Below are 20,283 nucleotides of genomic sequence, written 5' to 3' on the forward strand. Positions count from 1 at the left end.
AAGGCAGTCATCAATGAAACAGGAAAACGCAATCATCAATAAGCCTGTCACAGAACACACCACGGCATGAAGCTACGCCATAATTTATTTAATCTGATCAATATTTAGATTGATAAATATTTCGATTATTTTCAGTCTTTTATTATTTAAAAGAAATCTTCAGTGAATATTCTTGTATCCACCGTATTTTGCAATGTGCAAATATTACTTCAGGGTAGACTCTTTTTTTTTTTTTTTTTGAGACAGAGTCTCGCTCTGCCGCCCAGGCTGGAGTGCAGTGGCGCGATCTCGGCTCACTGCAAGCTCCGCCTCCCGGGTTCACGCCATTCTCCTGCCTCAGCCTCCCGAGTAGCTGGGACTACAGGCGCCCGCCACCTCGCCCGGCTAGTTTTTTTGTATTTTTTAGTAGAGACGGGGTTTCACCGTGTCAGCCAGGATGGTCTCGATCTCCTGACCTCGTGATCCGCCCGTCTCGGCCTCCCAAAGTGCTGGGATTACAGGCTTGAGCCACCACGCCCGGCCCAGGGTAGATTCTTAAAGTGCAATTTCTGGTCTATGGCTACGTGCATTTGTGTATTGATAATTGCCAAATAATCATCACAGACGGTATAACAATTTGCATTTCCACTAACAACATACAGTAGTGCCAGTTTTCCAACCCTTTCTCCAATAAAATTTGTCAAAAGTTTTGTTGTTAATCTGATAGATGAGAAATAATATACCATTGTAATTATATTTTGCATTTGCTATTATTAGTGAGATTAAACATTTTCTCAAATGTTTAAAACATACTGATGTGTCTTTTTGTGAAGAGTCTGTTCATATACTTGCATATTATTCCACTGGATCATTGTTCATTGGTCTTTATGAATTCATAGGTGTTTGCTAATATATTGAAGAACTTAATAATGCATAGTTGTGAATATGAATAGAAGACAGAAAAAGAAAAAGAAACCACTAATATCAATCAAAATTAAATATATCCCCCAAAATTTTCATTACAAATATGAGATAATAAGATATCCCAGGCTTCTTTCAAAAATATATTTTAAAACATCCTTATTCCCTTCCTCCATTAAAATCAGAGCTGCTACTGTATGGCTGACTCTGATCTAAGCCCTGGGGTTACAGGCAGCAGAGACAAAGACACACCTGTGAATTAGCATTGATCTGCAAAAAACGGAAGGTACCGGTGGAATTCTCATGACTCAGTAGCCCCTCACCTCCTTCAACCCTTGACTGACTGTATTGTTTACTATGTGCTGAAGATACATTGCTGAACAAGACGGGAAAAAAAAGGGGCCCTTCATTCAGGCAACTTCCTGTTTAACAACCCAAACTCCCCACCGCTTCAAAGGGAGAGTAAAATGTTTTATATACTCAGAGGAAAAGAGCACATGCATTCATTAGGAAGGGTGCAGGGCTCAGAGAAAAGGTGCAGTTGAGGAGAGCACCTGGGATCTGGGATCTGCCTTGAGGAAGGGCACCAACAGCGGTCCCCTCTCCTGACAGAAAAGTGGAAGAGGTGCTAAGACCATCCCTACCTGGTGCCATCAGAGAGGGAGGACTGTTATGACCTCCTGTGGATCCTTACAGGGAAAAGCCCTCTTTTGGGGGCAACTGTGGGGATGGCACAATGCCAATGTGAGCCACCATTTGAAAGGAGAAAAAGCGGTGTGGCAGAAAGAATGAGTCTGGTGCAGACCAGTGATTAGTTTCCTAGGATTAGAGGTCTATGTCTACCTTCTTTTAGAAGAGGGGCAGCGGTGAGGCCATGATGAAAGCCCTTGCCCCAGAGTTCACTTAAGAGCAGGTGTTCCTTCTTCCCTGGCATGGCTCCATGAAGCAGGGAAGGAAACGCACAGGAGGACCACCCTAGAGCCCCGGGCCTGTCTGGCCTGAAATTGCCTCTCCTCCCTAGCCCACAGTCCCGATGCTCCTTCTACTTCACTGGGCTTTTAGGGGCAGAAAATGTGGTCGGTAACGCCTCGAAGGAGCCCACAAAATGAGGAGGGAGTTGGCTCACCAGTACAAGGTATTTTGGTGTTAATCCTATTCCATGAGTACAGAGTTGTTTTTCTCAAGCCTATGCTCAGGCCCTGAATATTTAGGTGGGGAAAATACTGTGAGAATGGAACGCATACACACTGGGGTAGTTTGGTATTAATGTCATCTCTCTGCTTTCCCTACATCCCCATCCCACTTTATCTTTGACTATTTCAGTGCAAGACATATGCTGGGCAATAACGGTGAAAAGACTCAGGTAAGAGGAACAGAAAAAAGATGAAAGGATGTTTGATACTGATCTGCAAGTCAGGCTGCATCAGCTTTCCAGCGGCCTCATCAGGACCTTGACCATTTCGTGTAGAAAATTAAGGGCTGTAAATTTCCCTCCTAACAATGCTTTAGCTGCATCCAAGATTCTGGTATGTTGTCTCTTTGTTCTGATTAGTTTCAAAGAACTTGATTTCTCCCTTAATTCAATTATTTACCCAGGAGTCATTCGGGAGCAGGTTGTTCGATTTCCATGTAGTTGTGTGGTTTTGAGGGAATTTCTTAATCTTGAGTTTGAATTTGATTGCACTGTGGTCTGAGAGACTGTTATGATTTCAGTTCCTTTGCATTTGAAGAGGAGTATTTTACTTCCAATGTGTACTTCCATGTGATCAATTTTAGAGTAAGTGCCACATGGCACCGAGAAGAATGTATATTCTGTTGTTTTGGGGTGGAGAGTTCTGAAGATGTCTGTCAGTTCCACTTGATCCAGAGCTAAGTTCAAGTCCTAAATATCCTTGTTAATTTCTGTCTCGCTGATCTGTCTAATTGGAGGTTCTGGCCAGGGCAATCAGGCAAGAGAAAGAAATAAACCAGGTATTGAAGGAACATATCTCAAAATAATAAGAACCATTTATGATAAACCTACAGCCAACATCACACTGAATGGGCAAAAGCTGGAAGCATTCCCCTTGAAAACCGGCACAAGACAATGATGCCCTCTCCCATCACTCCTACTCAACATAGTATTGGAAGTTCTGGCTAGGGAAATCAGGTAAGAGAAATAAATAAAGGATATTCAAATAGGAAGAGAGAAGTCAAATTGTCTGTGTTTGCAGATGACATGATCCTATATCTAGAAAACCCCACTGTCTCCACCCAAAAGCTCCTTAAGCTGATAAGCAACTTCAGCAGAGTCTCAGAATACAAAGTCAGTGTGCCAAAGTCACATACATTCCTATACACCAACAACAGACAAGCAGAGAGCCATATCATGAATGAATTCCCATTCACAATTGGTACAGAGAAAATCAAATAACTAGGAATACAGCTAACAAGGGAAATAAAGGACCCCTTCAAGGAGAACTACAAACCACTGCTCAAGGAAATCAGAGAGGAAACAAGCAGATAGAAAAACATTCCATGCTCATGGATAGGAAGAATCAATATCATGAAAATGGTCATACTGCCCAAAGTAATTTATAGATTCAGTGCTACTACCATCAAACTACCATTGACATTTCTCACAGAATTAGAAGAAACTTTTAAAATTCATGCAGAACCAAAAAAGAGTTCATATAGCCAAGACAATCCTAGTAAAAAGAACAAACCTGGAGGCATCACACTACCTGACTTCAAACTATACTACAAGGCTACAGTGACCAAAACTGCATGGTTCTGGTACAAAAACAGACACACAGACCAGTCGAACAGAATAGAGAACTCAGAAATAAGACTGCACATATACAGCTATCTGATCTTCAATAAACCTGATAAAAACAAGCAATGCAGAAAGGATTACCTATTTAATAAATGGTGTTGGGAAAACTGGCTAGCCATATGTAGAAAACTGAAACTTGACCCCTTGCTTACACCTTATACAAAATTTAACTCAAGATGGATTAAAGACTTAAATGTAAAACCCAAAACTAAAAACTCTGGAAGAAAATTTAGGCAATACCATTCAGGACATAGGCACGGGCAAAGATTTCATGACGAAATTGCCAAAAGCAATTGCAACAAAAGCAAAATTTGACAAATGGGATCTAATTAAACTAAAGAGCTTCTGCACAGAAAAACTATCATCAGAGTGAACAGGTAACCTACAGAAGAGAAAATTTTTGCAGTCTATCTATCTGACAAAGGTCTAATATCCAGAATCTACAAGGAACTTAAATTTACAAGAACAAAACACCACCATTAAAAAGTGGGCAAAGGACATGAACAGACACTTCTCAAAAGAAGACATTTATGCGGCCAACAAACACATGGAAAAAAGCTCAACATCACTGATCATTAGAGAAATGCAAATCAAAATCACAATGAGATACCATCTCACACCGGTCAGAATGGCAATTATTAAAAAGTTAAGAAACAAGAGATGCTGGCAACGTTGCGCAGAAATGGGAACACTTTTACACTGTTGGTGGGAATGTGAATGAGTTCAACCATTGTGGAAGACGGTGTGGCAATTCCTCAAAGATCTAGAACCAGAAATACCATTTGACCCAGCAATCCCATTACTGGGCATATACCAAAGGAATATAAATCATTCTATTACAAAGATACATGCACACGTATATTCATTGCTACACTATTCACAATAGCAAAGACGTGGAATCAACCCAAATGCCCATCAATGATAGGATTAAGAAAATGTGGTACATATACACGATGAAATATCATGCAGCCATAATAAAGGATGAGATCATGTCCTCTGTAGGGACATGGATGGAGCTGGAAGCCATTATCCTCAGCAAACTAATGCAGCTACAGAAAAACAAATACTGCATGTTCTCACTTATAAGTGGAAGCTGAACAATGAGAACACATGGACACAGGGAGGGGAACAACACACACTGGGACCTGTCAGGGGGTGGGGTGGGGGGAGGGAAAGCCTTAGGAAAAATAGCTAATGCATGCCAGGCTTAATACCTAGGTCATAGGTTGATTGGTGCAGCAAGCCACTATGGCACACGTTTGCCTATTTAACAAACGTGCACATCCTGCACATGTATCCCAGAACTTAAAAAAAAAAAAAGAAAAGAAAACGAAAATTAAGGGCTGGGAGGGGGGACTCGAAGGAACACAAAGTTTGCGGAATCGATTAGTACGTATTCTCCTATCTTAGTCTTGACTCTCTTTGCCGACTTCCCTACCTTGGGCCCCACCCCGAGACCGCCCATTTCAGTGGGCCTCTGTGTTTGGAGAGATGAACTTCTAAAGACTGGAACACTTCCTCCTGTCGGCCAGAAGAGATTTCCTGACACCACAGCTGAAAACCAGTGTGCATTTCAGTTCAGGAAAGAACGGTAGGCTTGCTGCGGGGAGCTCCCGCAAAAGGGAAACTAATACAGAAACACTCTGGTATTTGTATGCCTCTCTTGTTCCAGCGCCGTTTTCCCTATATCCGGAACTCGCCCCTGCGCATTCCAATACCTGAAGCGGCCACAGGGTACAGGGCTCGGAGCCCGCCTACAGAAAGAGTCGCGGCGCTAGACAAAGCCTGATATCACTCCGCTTCCATAAGCCGGATCCCCATAAACTACGCTGTAGCTCCTCCCGCTGCCGATGTGGGTAACCCGGACGAGGAAGAACCTCGTCTGCGGAGGACAAGGTAGATGTTAAATGGTAACTACGCTCGAGGTTCTGAGGAGCCCTGGGAACAGGAAGGAGAAAAGAATACCAAAATTGACAACAGTTTGCCAATCGCAGTCTTTAATCTGATAAAGCGGTTATCTCGTCTTGAGTCCCAGGTGCCGGGTCAGTACCCATACACAGCCGCCGCCATTGCCTCGAGTCCTTGTGTCTGACTGTCTGTTCCTGCTGCTGTATGACACAGCACCTCGAGGCAAGGAAACAAGAAAACTACCTCTGATCCAAGCAGAGAAGGTCGGTGAGAAAGTGGGCATTGCTTGGGGGTGGATGTGGCTATCGGAGGTGAACACTGGTTACGCGACCTGGTCATGGGGGGCGGGCGGTGAGGAGAGAGAGACGGGTAATAGGAATGGCTCACAACAAGAAAAAAAAAATGATCTGCCTTTTGCTAGCTTGATTTCCATACACTCGGTCACCTCAGACCATGTTTGGGAAGAAAAAGGTTGCAGCTTCTAGCAGGGAAAAGACAGACTAGATAAGAGGAAGAGAGGGCTGCTTCCATAGGCGAGGACAGTTGTCTGGGGAGCCCTGAGAGAGAGAGAATGTAAAAAGAGGTTGTAAATGTTTGATAATCAAGGCTCTGTATTCGAAAAGGGCCTCATGTCTTGGTTACTGGTCTGACCGTTAATAGCCACGTCTGTCTCTCTCTGTCTTTCATTTGTTCTTTGGGTGTGTATGTGTAGATCTGTTCCTAAGTTTGCAGCACTCCATGTTTCTGTACAGATCTGTAGGGGACAGCAGACCACAAGGGGAGAGGAGAAGGAAAAGAAAATTGGCATGGTTTTTACAGAGTGGGCAGTACTTGGAGGCAGTACTTGGAGGTTGTAGATGGCTAAGATTACAGTAGGCAGGAGTGTAAGGGAGCCTCCAGAACTCTCTGCCAGCTTTCCTAACATGTCCTCCCTTACCCGCATTATGTTGCAGAAAATGATAGGCTTTGGGAGAGAGGAAGGAAACATAGGAACCCAGATAAAATATGGAAATAAATACTTTTCATTTTTTTCCCAGCCTCCGTGGTTTGTCTAGGCATTTCATCCCTGTTGACACCACTACTACTACCCTGTAGGGATGTTTGAGTTGTCTCTGTATAGGAATTGTCAGACTTTGAGAATAGAGCAGAGGGGCTTGAAGATTTAGGAGTGGGAGAAAAAGGGGAGATAGAAAATGTTTGCCGAACAGGTATCTGTATCCAGAAAGAATCTGTGCCCTGGGTGCTGGTCTCTACCAAAGACAACCTCAACTGTCTCCTGTGTCTTCATTTATTGGTCTCTGTTTTTGTGCATCCCTGTAGGTAGATCTGTCCACCGGTCTGTGGAACTGTCAGTTGTGAAGTTTTGTTAAATGGTCACCCAACTTAAAACTAGGAAATTACAAAGAAGAGAAAATTGCCCTGTATCTGTTAAGGTTGGTGTAAAGGTACAGGGACGGGAGCAACTTTGACTAGAGAATTCCATCTCTTCTGTTTTGTCATTTTACTAGTTATGCCCATCCACCCCACCCCCTGCTGCTGCTGATTTAGTTGGGAGTCTTGGTAAGTTGTGGGGATACAGAATACTAAGACCTGCCTTTCTCACTCTCCACTTGCTTGTCCTGCTCTCGTGCTTAAGCCTAGTCTAATCTGAATGAGGGACATTCTAGGGCAATCACTGAAGAGGAAGATGGTGGGCAATAGGGAGGAGAAGGAGAAGTAGCCCTGAAACAAAGCAGTGGGGGAGAGGGGACTAGGAGGAGGGAAACACTAGACAAAATGTATCTGGAAAGGCAAGAATCGGGGCCAGGGACCAAGGTCTGTCACCAGGAGATCAGTTTCCACATTCTCCTGTTTGTTTATTTGTCCATAGGTCTGCCTGTAGATCTGCTGTAGGGCTTGTCACCATTGGAAGCAAGGTAAGGAGGAGAAAGTTACTCCAGATCAGTGCAGGTTGGTATGAGTATGGGGATTGCCTGGGTAGACCTGTAGGATGGAGTGGTGGAGAGCTGCTTGGCTCTAGCAGGGGTCAAGAACCACTAAAGGGATTCCTCACCTTCTCCTCCAGTTTTCCTACTCCTTATGCTCCTGTTTGGTGACTGGAAAGAAGGTTGATAGCACTTGGAAGTGTAGGGAGTGGGTGAAATGAAGGGAGAGAGAGTTCGCTAATTACCTACCTCTCCCACCAAGCACTGAATCTCCATATTCTCCTGTCTCCCTGTGCTAATCAGCATGAGGAGAAAAAAACTGAAAGAGACTCAAAGCCCAATTTCCTTCCTCCACCCCTAGGTCCTACTTCAGTGGCAGATCTGGTGGCCTTGGAGTGGCTGAAGACCACCACCCTCTACAGGGCTGGGCCCATGCACAGCCATCCTTCCCTACCTTGAGTGAGCTTCCTCTGCATGTTTTCTATATCACTGGCAGAGCCTGTAGTTGGAAAGGGGACAGAGTGACTACTGGACTTTGTATGAAAACACCAACCGGGACAGACCTTCAGTCAAGGCTGAGACAGGGGTTGGGGGTATATAACTTGTCCTTACCTTAAACTTGGAACATGGTTGACTCTGGGACAGAAGCAAGGGCTAGAGGAAAGGCTGAGGCTGGCCTGCAAGATGGAATCAGTGGTCCTGCCACTGCTAGAGTGAATGGTAAAACCCAGGCCAAGGCAGTGGCTGAGGCAGAACTGAAAACAGAATCAGTGACCCAGGCCAAAGCTGGTGATGGAGCAATGACCAGGATGCATAAAGTGACCTACAGGGAGGCTATGGCTGTGACAAGGGAAGTGAGCAAGATGGAAGATACAACTAAGAGTAGAGTCATGGTTGAGACTAAGACAAAACCCCTGGCAGAACGCAGTATAGTGCCACAAACTAAGTCAAAGGCCATGCCTATGTCTGGGGTCAGTGCTGTAACCAAATCTGAAGTCAAGGTTGTTGCTGTCATTGAGGCAAATATTAGGTCCTATGCCAAGTCACATGATAAGGCCAATACTGGGTCCAGACCTGACAGAAGGGAAGAGGCCAGCATTGGGATGAAATCCAGTGATGAGGATGAAGAAAATATATGCTCCTGGTTCTGGACTGGAGAAGAGTCTAGTGTAGGTTCTTGGTTCTGGCCTGAAGAAGAGACCTCTCTTCAAGTTTATAAGCCCCTACCTAAGATCCAGGAAAAGCCCAAGCCCGCACACAAACCCACACTTACTATAAAACAAAAGGCAATAGCATGGTCAAGGGCCAGGTATATTGTCCTAGTTCCAATTGAGGGAGGGGAGCAATCCTTGCCTCCAGAAGGAAACTGGACCCTGGTTGAGACTTTGATTGAAACTCCTCTGGGGATTCGACCTTTGACCAAGATCCCACCTTATCATGGGCCTTATTACCAGACCTTAACTGAGATAAAAAAAGAGATTAGGCAAAGGGAAAAGTATGGGCCTAATCCGAAGGCCTGCCACTGCAAATCACGTGGCTTTAGTTTAGAGCCTAAAGAGTTTGATAAACTTGTTGCCCTCCTTAAGTTAACCAAGGATCCTTTCATTCATGAAATAGCTACAATGATAATGGGCATCAGTCCTGCTTATCCATTTACTCAAGATATAATTCATGATGTAGGTATTACTGTTATGATTGAAAACTTGGTCAATAATGCCAATGTTAAAGAACACCCTAGAGCTTTAAGTATAGTGGATGACAGCTCTGAGTCTTCTGAAGAACCAAAATCAGAGGAATCCTATATACATCAAGTTTGTAAAGACATAGTCTCTTGCCCCTTGAACTCCCCTGTGCAGCTGGCTGGACTGAAATTACTAGGGCACTTGAGTGTAAAATTTGACGATCACTATGTGATTACCAGTTATATTCCAGATTTTCTCACCTTGTTAAACAAGGGAAGTGTCAAAACCAAGTTTTATGTTTTAAAAGTGTTTTCGTGTTTGTCTAAAAATTGTGCCAATACAAGAGAATTGATCAGTGCCAAAGTACTGTCATCATTGGTTGCACCCTTTAACAAGCATGAGTCAAAGGCCAATATTCTTAATATTATTGAAATATTTGAGAATATAAATTTTCAGTTCAAAACAAAGGTGAAGCTGTTTACCAAGGAAAAGTTCACTAAATCTGAGCTTATTTCAATATTCCAGGAAGCAAAACAGTTTGGTCGGAAACTCCAAGACTTAGCAGAGCACAGTGATCCTGAAGTGAGAGATAAAGTCATAAGATTAATACTCAAACTCTGAATACCCCTCTGTTCTCATAAAGCCTCAAACAGTTTTTTGGAGTTGCAATATGAAACCAATGCATATTATAATTATAAATTCAATACTCATGTTTTCCATGTTGATTGAGGGAGGCAATTTTATGGATACCAATTAATCTTGAGATCCTGAACATGTGCTGATTTTTATTGTGCTATATAATATAAATTGAGATATTTTTAGTATTTCTGCAACGTGACCTGATAATGAATCTATTCATCCTGAGTAAGCTATACTTCTGTGCTTTATATTGATATAAGTGTATTCTTTTGAGATTTTATTTACATGTTATTAATAAAGTTGCATGCTGAAACTGGTGAAAATATTGTCCTAGTTCTTCAGTTGAAATCTAGTCTTGGGGGATAAAGCACAGAGAGCATAAAGATGATGAAGAACACTGCCTGTGTGTCTGTAGTGGGGCACAAACAAAACAAGTTCACATTGACAGATTATTTAGTTTCAACATACTCAAGGAGTAGAATCACTCTATGCATGAAGACAGGACTGTGCTATTAGCTGTCTGTAGGCTCCTACTGATAGGGCTTCAGATGAGGAATGAAGCCCTATCTGGGCAACTCTGGGGAAGGGAGTAAGGAGGAACCACAGATGCTTTCACTGTAGTCTCAGTTCCAGAACTTGTGCTCAGGTTTTCACATAAAATGTCTCATCAGGATGCCTTGAAGCTTTTTAACCCCAAGAGGATTCCTGGTTCTCACCCCTATTCAGTAAGCCATGGACAGCTGCACAGGAAGTGTGGTTCTGAAGGGACCCAGCCCCACTGTGCCTTCAACAGCTCCCTCCCTATCCAGGGGTATCAGATTTACTGCTTCGTCTGTGATTCTCTCCCCTTGAAGTCCTGGGCCTCAGAGGAGAGTCTTTCTGGGGATTACCCACTGAAACTGCTTCATAGATAATCTCGTCTGTCTCATCCTGGTGACTGTTTACTCCTTGCCTTTGTTTTCTGGCCAATGTTTGGACTTGGTGATTTGTATCACAGTTGGTAGCAGCCCCTTGTTTGTGCTGATTCTTTTTGGTCAGAGCTCAGCTCTATGTGTGGTATAGCCACAGGATACCAAATTCCTGTAGAAATGAGTAGTTAGGGAGAAATTAATTCTCATAAAACCCACTGTTCTGTGTATTTGCATAGTTTATAGAACTGAAGCCATGTTGTCTATACTAAGCTTGTCCTGTTTATTCTTAACAAAAGCTAGGTTCTCTGCAAGGGTTTGTGGAATAGAATGACAATGTATAGTTTAGGATTTTGGGGTCACCTCTGCCTCTTTTACCCCCTGCCTCTTTTACTGTTAATTTACTGCCCAGAATTGGGAAATATAAATATTAGGATCAATATACAAATGGTGGTCTTTCTGTTGACCTTCCTCTCCTAACTTTTTATGCATTTAAGGGAAGGTCTGAAGTGGAAAATCTCAATATGGTGTAATAGATCCCTACTTTTAATAGCTATCTCTGGTTTAATTTCTACTAGGATCAAGTGTGAATCTATTGCCGTACGTCTAAAAGTTTAAATGAAGCACAATTAGCTACACTTGTACATTAAGAGAACAAGCAAGGTAGTTTTTTTGCAATGTGAAACTTCAATTTAGATGATTTTTGAAGTTCTTTATAACATCTTTTAATCCACAGAACTCCTGTAGCCTGTAATACCAGCTGTGGGTACTACTCTCAGTGTTGGAGATCATCAAAATACAATTGGACCAGACCCTTTGGAAATAATTCTGTGTCTCAAATGCCCTGTGGAGCACACACTTAATCAGTTGATGGCTATGGAATTTTCCAACATCAGCTAAAGAGAAGGGTGAGTGTGGGGTGTGTATGTATTTGCGTCAAAGCACAAAGTTGATGGTCTCTCCTTGGATGGGAATTGTGGGATGCGAAGTCATCTCCTAGATTGTTCTTGAGGTGTCATCTGTTGATGGACACTTAGGTTGTTTCCATCTTTTGGCTGTTATGGATATTGCTGCAGTGAACATTGGAGTACAAGTATCTGTTTGAGTCCCTGATTTAAATTCTTTTGGGTATATACCTAGATGTGGAATTGCTGGGTTGTATGATATGTTTAGCTTTTTGAGGAATTGCCAAGCTGTTTTCCACAGTGCCTGTACCATTTTACATTCCCATCAGCAATATGCAAGGGTTCCAATTTATCCACATTCTTGCTGACACTTGTTATTTTCCATTATTTTTTAAATAGCCATCTTAGTAGGTGTGAAGTGGTATATCATTGTGGTTTTAATTTGCATTTCCAAAAGTCTTAATGATGTTGAGCATCTTTTCATGTGCTTATTGGCCATTTGTGTATATTTTTTGGAGTAATGTATGTTTAAGTTCTTTGCTCATTTTTAATTGTGTTTTTGGTTATTGTTGCGTTATAGGAGTTTTAAAATATATGTGTTCTGGATACATACCCCTTATTAGCTATATGATTTGCAAATATTTTCTCCTGTTCTGTAGATTTTTTCACTTTTGATGGTGTCATTTGATGTGCAAAAGTTTTTAATTTCAATGAAGCCCAGTTTATCTATTTTTTCTTTTGTTGCTGATGCTTTTGGTGTCATATCTAAGAATTCATCGCCAAATTCAAGGTCACAAAGAGACCCCTGTGTTTTCTTCTAAAAGTTTTATAGTTTTAAACATCAGAGTAATTAGTGTGTCTATCACCTCAAACATTGATCATTTCTTTATTTTGGGAGCATTCAAAATCTTTTCTCGCTATTTGAAAATATACAATTATTTATTGTTAATTATGTCACCCTACGTTGCTATAGATCATTAGAACTTATTCCTCCTATCTTGCTGCAATTTTGTATCTGTTAGCCAACCTTTCCCTCCCCATTCCTTTCCCTATATTCTCTTAACTTTTAATCGAAAAAAAAAAAAAAAAACACAGTTACTTTTGCACCATCCTAATAGTAACCACTATTCTATACTCTACTTCTATGAGATGAGCTTTTTTAGCTTCCACATGTGAATGATAATATGTGGTATTTATCTTTCTGTGCCTGGCTTATTTCACATAGTGTCCTCCAGGTTCATCCATGTTTTCACCAATGACAGGATTTATTTCATTGTTATGGCTGAATGGTGGTCTGTTGTGTATATATTTTTTTATCCTTGCATCTGTTTATGGGTACTTATGTTGATTCCATATCTTGGCTATTGTGAATAGTGCTGCGATAAACATGAGAGTGCAGATATCTCTTTGATATACTGATATCCTTTCTTTTTGATACATACCCAGCAGTAAGATTGCTGGATCATATGGTAGTTCTATTTTTAGTTTATTGAGAAATCTCCATGCTGTTTTCCATAATGGCTCTACTAATTTACATTCCCACCAACAATGTATAAGAGTTCCATTTTCTCTACATCCATACCAGCATTTGTTTTTTTTTTTTTTTTTTTTTTTTTTTTTGTCTTTTTGACAATAGCCATCTGGGGTGAGATATCTCATTGTGGTTTTGATTTGCATTTCCCTGATGATTAGTGATGTTGAGTGTTTTTTCATATAATTTTTGGCCACTGGTATGTCTTCTTTTGAGAAATGCCTATTCAGATCATTTACCAATTTTTAAATTGAATTATTTGTGTTTTTGTTGTTTAGTTGTTTGAGTTCCTTGTGTAGTCATGTTCTATACAATGTTTCAGTCAATGATGGACTGCATGTATGACAGTGGTCCCATAAGAATATAATACCAAATTTTTGCTGTACCTTTTATATGATTAGATACGTGAATATTTACCACTGTCTTACAGTTGCCTGCATTATTCCATACAATAACATTCTATATAGGTGTGCAGCCTAGGAGCAATAGGCTACACTATGCAGCATAGGTATGTAGTAGGCTATACCATCTAGGTATTTGTAAGTAGTACTTTTCTTCTTCTAAGTAGAAGAGCTTTCTTGTTCTTCCACTTTTAGAAGAGCTTAAGAAAATCTGCATCTATAATAGTCTCATGATGATGAAAATGCCTAAGGACACATTTCTTAGAATTTATCCCCATGGTTAAGCAATACATGACTATATATTCTGGATATTAGTCCCTTGTCAGATGAATAGTTTGCAAATATTTTCTCCCATTCTGTAGATTGTCTCTTCACTCTCTGTTTCTTTTGCTGTGCAGAAGCTTTTTAGTTTGATATAATCCCATTTGTCTATTTTTGCTATTTTGCCTGTGCTTTTGAGGTCTTATCCATAAAATCTTTGCCCAGACCAATGTCCTGAAGCATTTCTCCTATATTTTCTTTTTCTAGTAGTTTCATAGTTAGATTTAGGTGTATAATCCATTTTGAGTTGTGCTAGGAAACCTAGATATCCATATACGGAAGAATGAAACTAGACCTCTGTATCTCATCAAGTACTGCAGAATTTTGATTACAGTAGTTTTGTAGTACATTTTGAAATCAGGAAACGTATGTGCTCCAACTTTGTTCTTCTGCTTCAAGATTGTTTTTGTTTTTCTGAGTCCCTTTCCATTCCATGTCAATTTTAGAGTCAGCTTTTCCACTGATACAAAAAAGTCTTTGGAATTTTCAGATTGAAATTTTGCTTGGAGGTATTGCCCTCTTTATAATATTTAGTTTCCAATCTATAAACACATAATGCCTTTCCATTTATTTTGGTCTTTGACTTCTTTTAGCAATAGTTTATAGTTTTAGGTATGTAAGTTGTTCACCTCCTTAAATTTATTCCTAGGTACTTCATTCTTTTGTATGCTATTGTAAATGGAATTATTTTCTTTCTTTTTCAGATTGTTCATTGCTGGTGTATAGAAACATAACTGATATGTGTGTGTGTTGATTTTGTCACCTGCAACTTTGCTGAATTTATTCACTCTAGTAGCTTTTTTGTGGATTCTTTTGAAATTTCTCTCTATAGGGTCATGTCTTCCACAAATAGAAATACTTTATCTTCTTTTCTCTTATGTGGTTACCATGTATTTCTTTTTCTAGCCTAATTGCTCTGGCTGTAACTTGAATAACAGTGCTGAAAATGGGCATGCGTGTCTTGTTCCTGATCTTTCCTTACTATTGAATATGATATTAGCTGTGGGATTTTTGTAAATGTCTTTTATCGTGGTAAGGAAGTTCCTTTCTCTGCCTAATTTTACGAGTGTTTTTTAAAGGGTATCAGGTTTTATCAGATATCTTTTTTGTATCAACAGAGGTGATCATGTGCAGACTTTTTTGTTCTATTCAAGTGGTATGTTACGTTGTTTGACTCTCTTATGTTGACCACCCTTGCATTTCTAGGATAAATCCCACTTGATCATGGTATATAATCTTTTTAATATGCTGTTGGATTTGTTGTGCTGGGATTTTGTTGATAATTTTTGCATCTATATTCATAAGGGATATTGGTATGTAATGTTTCCTTGTGATGTCTTCATCTGGTTTTGGTATCAGAGTAATGCTGGCTCCATAGAATTAGTTAGAAGATGTTCCCCCTTCTACTTTTTGGAAGAGCTTGAGAAGGATTGTTGTTGACTCAAAGTCTTTATGTTTGTTGGAATTGTCTAGTGAAACCATCTGGTCCTGGAATTCTCTTTTTGGGGAAGTTTTTGATTACTGGTCCAGTTTCCTCACTATTTATGGGTCAGTTGAGATTTTCTATTCAGTTCAGTGTCTTTTCTATTCAGATTTGGAGTCAGTTTATATAATTTACATGTGTTTTTAAGAATTTGTTGATTTCATCTAAGTTATCTAATTTGTTGGTGTATAAATGTTCATTGTGTACTTTTAACCTTTTAAAATTTCTGTGTGGCTGGTAATAATGTTCCCCCTTTCTGGTTTTAGATATTTGTGTCTTCTTTTTTGTCTCTAGCTAAAAGATTGTCAATTTTCTTTATCTTTTTGAAGAACCAACTTTTGGTTTCATTGATTCTTTCTACTGTTTTTCCATTCTCTATTTTGTTTATTTCTACTCAAATCTTTATTATTTCCTTCCTTCAGTTAGCTATGGGTTTCGTTTGCTTTTCTTTTTCTAGTTCCTCAAGGTGTAAAGTTAGGTAATTGATTTGAGATCTTTCTTATTTTTTAATGTAGGTGTTTATAGTATAAACTTCTCTCTGACTACTGCTTTTGCTGCATCCCATAAGTTCAATTATGCTGTTTTTGTTTTTATTCATTTCTGAGTATTTTCTGATTTTCCTTGTGATTTCTTCTTTGACCCATTGGTTATTTAAAAGTGTGGTGTTTAATCTCCATATATATGTGAATTTTTTATTTTTCTTTCTGGCGTTGATTCCTAGCTTCATCCATTGTCAGTGAAGATATTTCATATGATATCAGTCTTATAAAGTTCATTGAGACTTATTTTAGAAGAATGTGTTTTTGCTATTGTTTGGTTCAGAGTTCTATATATGTCTGTTAGGCCTAGTTGATGTGTACCACTGTTCAAGTTCTGTATCTCTTTATTGATCTCGAGTCTAGATGCTCTGTTCATTTTTAAGTGTGGGGTTTGAAGTTTCCTACTATTATTATAAAACTGTATTTTTTTCTCTTCATTTCTGTCAGTGTTTGCTTCTTCTTAGGGACTTTCGCTTTCCTGCTTATTTACATTCTCCTGTATTTTAACCCCACTATTTTTATAGGTTTCTCCATATCTGCATGGAACATATACTCATTTTTACCTCGGGAGGAAAAATATCCTTTTCCCAACACTAAACTTACACTTTTCCAGTTATCTTTCTCTCTACTCTTTCAGAATAATCAAGTTTTCCGCATTTGTTGTTTCTGCTTTCTTATCTCCTACCCAGTCCTCACACAATTGCAATCTAGTTTCTTTCTCCACTACTCGACTAACACTCTGCCACAGTGTCACCAAAGCCTCCATATTCCCTAAACAAAGCAATTTAATTTTTAAAAAATTTTATGTATACGTGCTGTTATGGAATAATAATGTTTTTCCCCCACTTTTGATGTATCCTTACATGTAGTGGAATCTTTATTAGAATAACATCTCTGACTTTTCTGTGTCCCCACCCTTACTCTTACCCTTTTCTCTTCCCTTTCTTGTTCCGCAGAGGACTGTGTCCCTCTTTGCTGTGTCTTGGGCCATAGGCAATTTTTTTTGTTTTAGTGGACACTAGAAATCTCCTTACAAAGGGATTATATCATCTGATGCTTCCTCAGTATATCAGAGTCCCTCATTCCCCACATACTCACCAGCAGTACTACCTGCATATTTAAACATATCTACCAATCTGATAATGAAAATGGTATCTCTTTGTTTTATGTTTTTACTAATGTTGAAGACAATAAATAAGCTCTCTAAACTCACAGAAAAGAATCAAATTGGAAATACAAATTAAAATCAAATACAAATACAAATCAATTTGTAAGCAGCAAAATGCTTATTAGAAAGATTTTGGAGACTGAAGAATTGTCTGAAGAGAAAAGCATTTTTTCTTTGCCTGAACTTAATATTCAAAATTCCTGATATGCAAATAGAAGTCATCTCATAGCACTAACAAACTTGAGTTTACTATTATAAGAACTTTTATTCTTTTAGCTGTTTCAAATATATTGAGACACTTCAGATAATTATAAGTTATTGATAATTAGCATGATAATAAACAATGATTCAAAACTTCGACACTAAGATTACTAAGCTCTTCTTGAAGGAAGTTTCTATTCAAAATGTGTAAAAGCTTAAATCATCTTGGTGGTGGTAAGAACAGTTTAGACAATCATCTTTGTACTATGTAAAATAAAATCTGACAGTTTATTTTGTAAAATATAGTTAACACATTTTTGTTAATGTTCATTCACAACTAACGATGTTTTTTGTTTTTGTTTTTTTTCTCACGGAGTCTTGCTCTGTCACCCAGGCTGGAGTAACAGTGGTGTGATCTTGGCTCACTGCAGTCTCTGCCTCCTGGGTTCAAGCGATTTTCCTGCCTCAACCTCCAGAGTAGCTGGGACTACAGACATGCACCACCATGCCCGGCTAATTTTTGTATTTTTCATAGAGATGGGGTCTCACCATATTGGTCAGGCTGGTCTTGAACTCCTGACCTTGTGATCCACCTACCTCAGCTTCCCAAAATGCTGGGATTACAGGCATGAGCCACCACGCCTGGCAGTGTCTTCTTATTACTGACCTAGTTGAATACCTGAAGTTGTGGGAACAGGCTCTATAAAGTATGAAATTCTATTTTCTTAGCTAAGAAATCTTTTTTCTCTCTAACATGATATTTATAGGATTTTCAAACATGTCTAGATCTCACTGGTGTTAATGTTTTTGGGGGAATTGATTTATTTACCAGAGAAGAAAGTTAGACACACTGAAATATATGATCCAAAATGAAAAGTGAGAAAATGGTTGTGTATGCAAACATATGATCTGATCTCCTATGTTAGAACTCCATTCTGTGCTACAGCAAATCCCATAATCTGATTGCACTAAAGTGACCCTAAGCAGTATATATATTTATATATATATGTTTAATTAAGAATTCTATGTCAATATTGTTTGTTCTCTGGTGGGGATTTATTTCATTGAGATAACATAATTGAAGTAATTTTATGCTCTTCAAAGCACCTTAGATGATAAACCCTAGCCCAGAGCTGAAGATTCATCCCTCAGTGAGACAATGACTAAGTACACAAAAAGGTTGTGCTTCTAGAGCAGGGCTCTCTTATCATCTTTCAATTCCTTAAACAGATAATAATTTATTTTGAGTAAAAAGTTTTGGTTAAACAGAAACTTAAGTGAATATTACCCCTTGGTATGTAAATCCCAAGTGAATAAGAAGCAAGAGAAAATGGCTCAAAGGTTTTCCCTTTTTAAGACTCCTGTTAATGTGATTTTTCTAGTATACCAAAAATTATGGTATTTAATGTTTAAATAACTTTACCAATCAATAAAAAGACTAGTAACACAATTAAAAACTAGGCAAAGGACTTTAATTGACATATATCCAAAGAAGATATACAAATGACTAATAAGCACATGAAAAGATGCTCAAAGAAATTTGGTCTTTAAAATTTGGTCTTTAAAGAAATGCAAATCAAAACCATAGCTACACCACTCCACACTCACTAGTATGTCTATACTTTTTTAATGGAACCTAAGTATTGGCAAGGATGTGGAGAAATTGGAACTCTTGTACATTGCTTGTGGGAATATAAAATGGTAAAGCCACTGTGGAAAATAATTTGATAGTTTTTCAAGTGTATCACTTTCATTCACTTCTCGTTTCCTTTTTTTTTTTTTTGTATTTTTTTCCAGGTTTTTTTTTTCCTCAGTGGTTACTCTGGGTGTTACAATTAATATCTTAACTATACAATACCCAAGTTTAAATTAGTACCAACTTAGTTTCAGTGATATAGAAAATTCTGCTCCTTTATAATTGCATCTCCCATGTTATTGTCACAAATTCAATCTTTATATACTGTGTGTCTATTAACAGATTTATAGTTATAGTTTTATGCATTTGGCTTTTAAAACATACAGGGGAAAAAAAACAGAAGTAAAACACCAAAAATGCAATAATACTGGCTTTTTGAAAAACTGACCTTGTATTTTACAGTAGTTTTAGGTTTACAGAAAAATTGAGCAGAAAGTACATACAGAAAGCTCCCATATATTACTTTTCTCCCATACCCCATCTCTGCCACCCAGTGCCCACAGGTTCCCATATTATTAGCATCTTGTATTAGCATGGTACTTTTTTTTATAATCGATAAATGAATACTGCTACATTATTATTAACTAAAGTCCCTAGTATATTTTAAGGTCTGTCCATAAGTTGTACATTTCATTTTTTTAAAACCATTATAGTAAAATACGCATGACATGAAATTTGCCATTTTAACCACTTTTAACTGTCCAATTTGGTGGAGTTAAGTGCATTCACATTGCTGTGCAACTATCACCACTATTGATCTCCAGAAGTTTTGCATCATTCCAAATTAAAATTATACATGTTAAAAAATAACTCCTTGTTATTCCCTCCCATCAGCCCCTGGGAAGCACTATCCTACTTTCTTTCTCTACTAAGTCTTTCATGCACTTTGAGTTCATTTTTGTATATTGAGTAAGGTAAGGTCCAACTTTTTTTGTGTTTGTGTATGGTTATCCAGTTGTCCCAGCACCATTTTTTGAAAACACTGTCCTTCTCCAAGTAAATAGTCTTGGTAGCTTTGTCAAAAATCATTTGAACATATTCTTGAGGGTTTATTTCTGGGCTCTCTATTCCATTGGTTTATATGTCTGTCTTTATTCAAGTACCATACTATTTAGATTACTTTAGTTATATATAGTAAGTTTTGAAACCAGGAGGCAGTAGTCCTCTGACTTTGTTCTTCTTTTCCAAGGCTGTTTTATCTATTCATTGTCCTTTGAGATTCCATATGAATTTTAGGATAGTTTTTTCTATTTGTGCAAAA

At 38.8% G+C, this 20,283-nt stretch overlaps 3 protein-coding genes across 13 annotated transcripts in view; all 3 read left to right on the forward strand.

Moving 5' to 3' along the window:
• Positions 1-5,561: 5,561 nt before the first annotated feature.
• ARMCX5 (armadillo repeat containing X-linked 5) lies at positions 5,562-10,192 on the forward strand. 9 transcript variants are annotated; one of them, XM_074029542.1, is made up of 5 exons: positions 5,562-5,886; positions 6,944-7,056; positions 7,132-7,183; positions 7,494-7,539; positions 7,910-10,192. In XM_074029542.1, the coding sequence occupies exon 5, from the start codon at positions 8,175-8,177 to the stop codon at positions 9,849-9,851; it is 1,677 nt and encodes a 558-aa protein (XP_073885643.1). In that variant the 5' UTR covers positions 5,562-5,886; positions 6,944-7,056; positions 7,132-7,183; positions 7,494-7,539; positions 7,910-8,174; the 3' UTR covers positions 9,852-10,192. The 9 variants fall into 9 exon arrangements, with proteins under 9 accessions (XP_073885643.1, XP_073885645.1, XP_005594260.1 ...); XM_074029544.1 differs by having other exon boundaries at positions 5,562-5,611; positions 5,745-5,886; positions 6,944-7,183; XM_005594203.3 differs by lacking the exon at positions 7,132-7,183 and having other exon boundaries at positions 5,562-5,611; positions 5,745-5,886.
• GPRASP2 (G protein-coupled receptor associated sorting protein 2) overlaps positions 5,562-20,283 on the forward strand; it is a 118,814-nt gene continuing 104,092 nt past the window's right edge. For both annotated transcript variants that reach the window (XM_065537949.2, XM_045384187.3), the window contains exons 1-4: positions 5,562-5,886; positions 7,494-7,539; positions 7,910-8,007; positions 11,514-11,685. The gene's annotated coding sequence lies outside the window, so the exon portion shown is untranslated. The remainder of the gene's footprint in view (positions 5,887-7,493; positions 7,540-7,909; positions 8,008-11,513; positions 11,686-20,283) is intronic.
• Positions 5,562-20,283, forward strand: part of GPRASP1 (G protein-coupled receptor associated sorting protein 1) — a 64,799-nt gene continuing 50,077 nt past the window's right edge. For both annotated transcript variants that reach the window (XM_045384166.2, XM_045384177.2), the window contains exons 1-4: positions 5,562-5,886; positions 7,494-7,539; positions 7,910-8,007; positions 11,514-11,685. The gene's annotated coding sequence lies outside the window, so the exon portion shown is untranslated. The remainder of the gene's footprint in view (positions 5,887-7,493; positions 7,540-7,909; positions 8,008-11,513; positions 11,686-20,283) is intronic.

This window comes from Macaca fascicularis, chromosome X, assembly GCF_037993035.2.
Source record: "Macaca fascicularis isolate 582-1 chromosome X, T2T-MFA8v1.1".
Lineage (NCBI taxonomy): Eukaryota > Metazoa > Chordata > Mammalia > Primates > Cercopithecidae > Macaca > Macaca fascicularis.

Bases quoted from the DNA above. Each gene is read 5' to 3' on its own strand.
- ARMCX5 (XM_074029541.1), top strand. From the start codon at position 8,175: ATGGTTGACTCTGGGACAGAAGCAAGGGCTAGAGGAAAGGCTGAGGCT.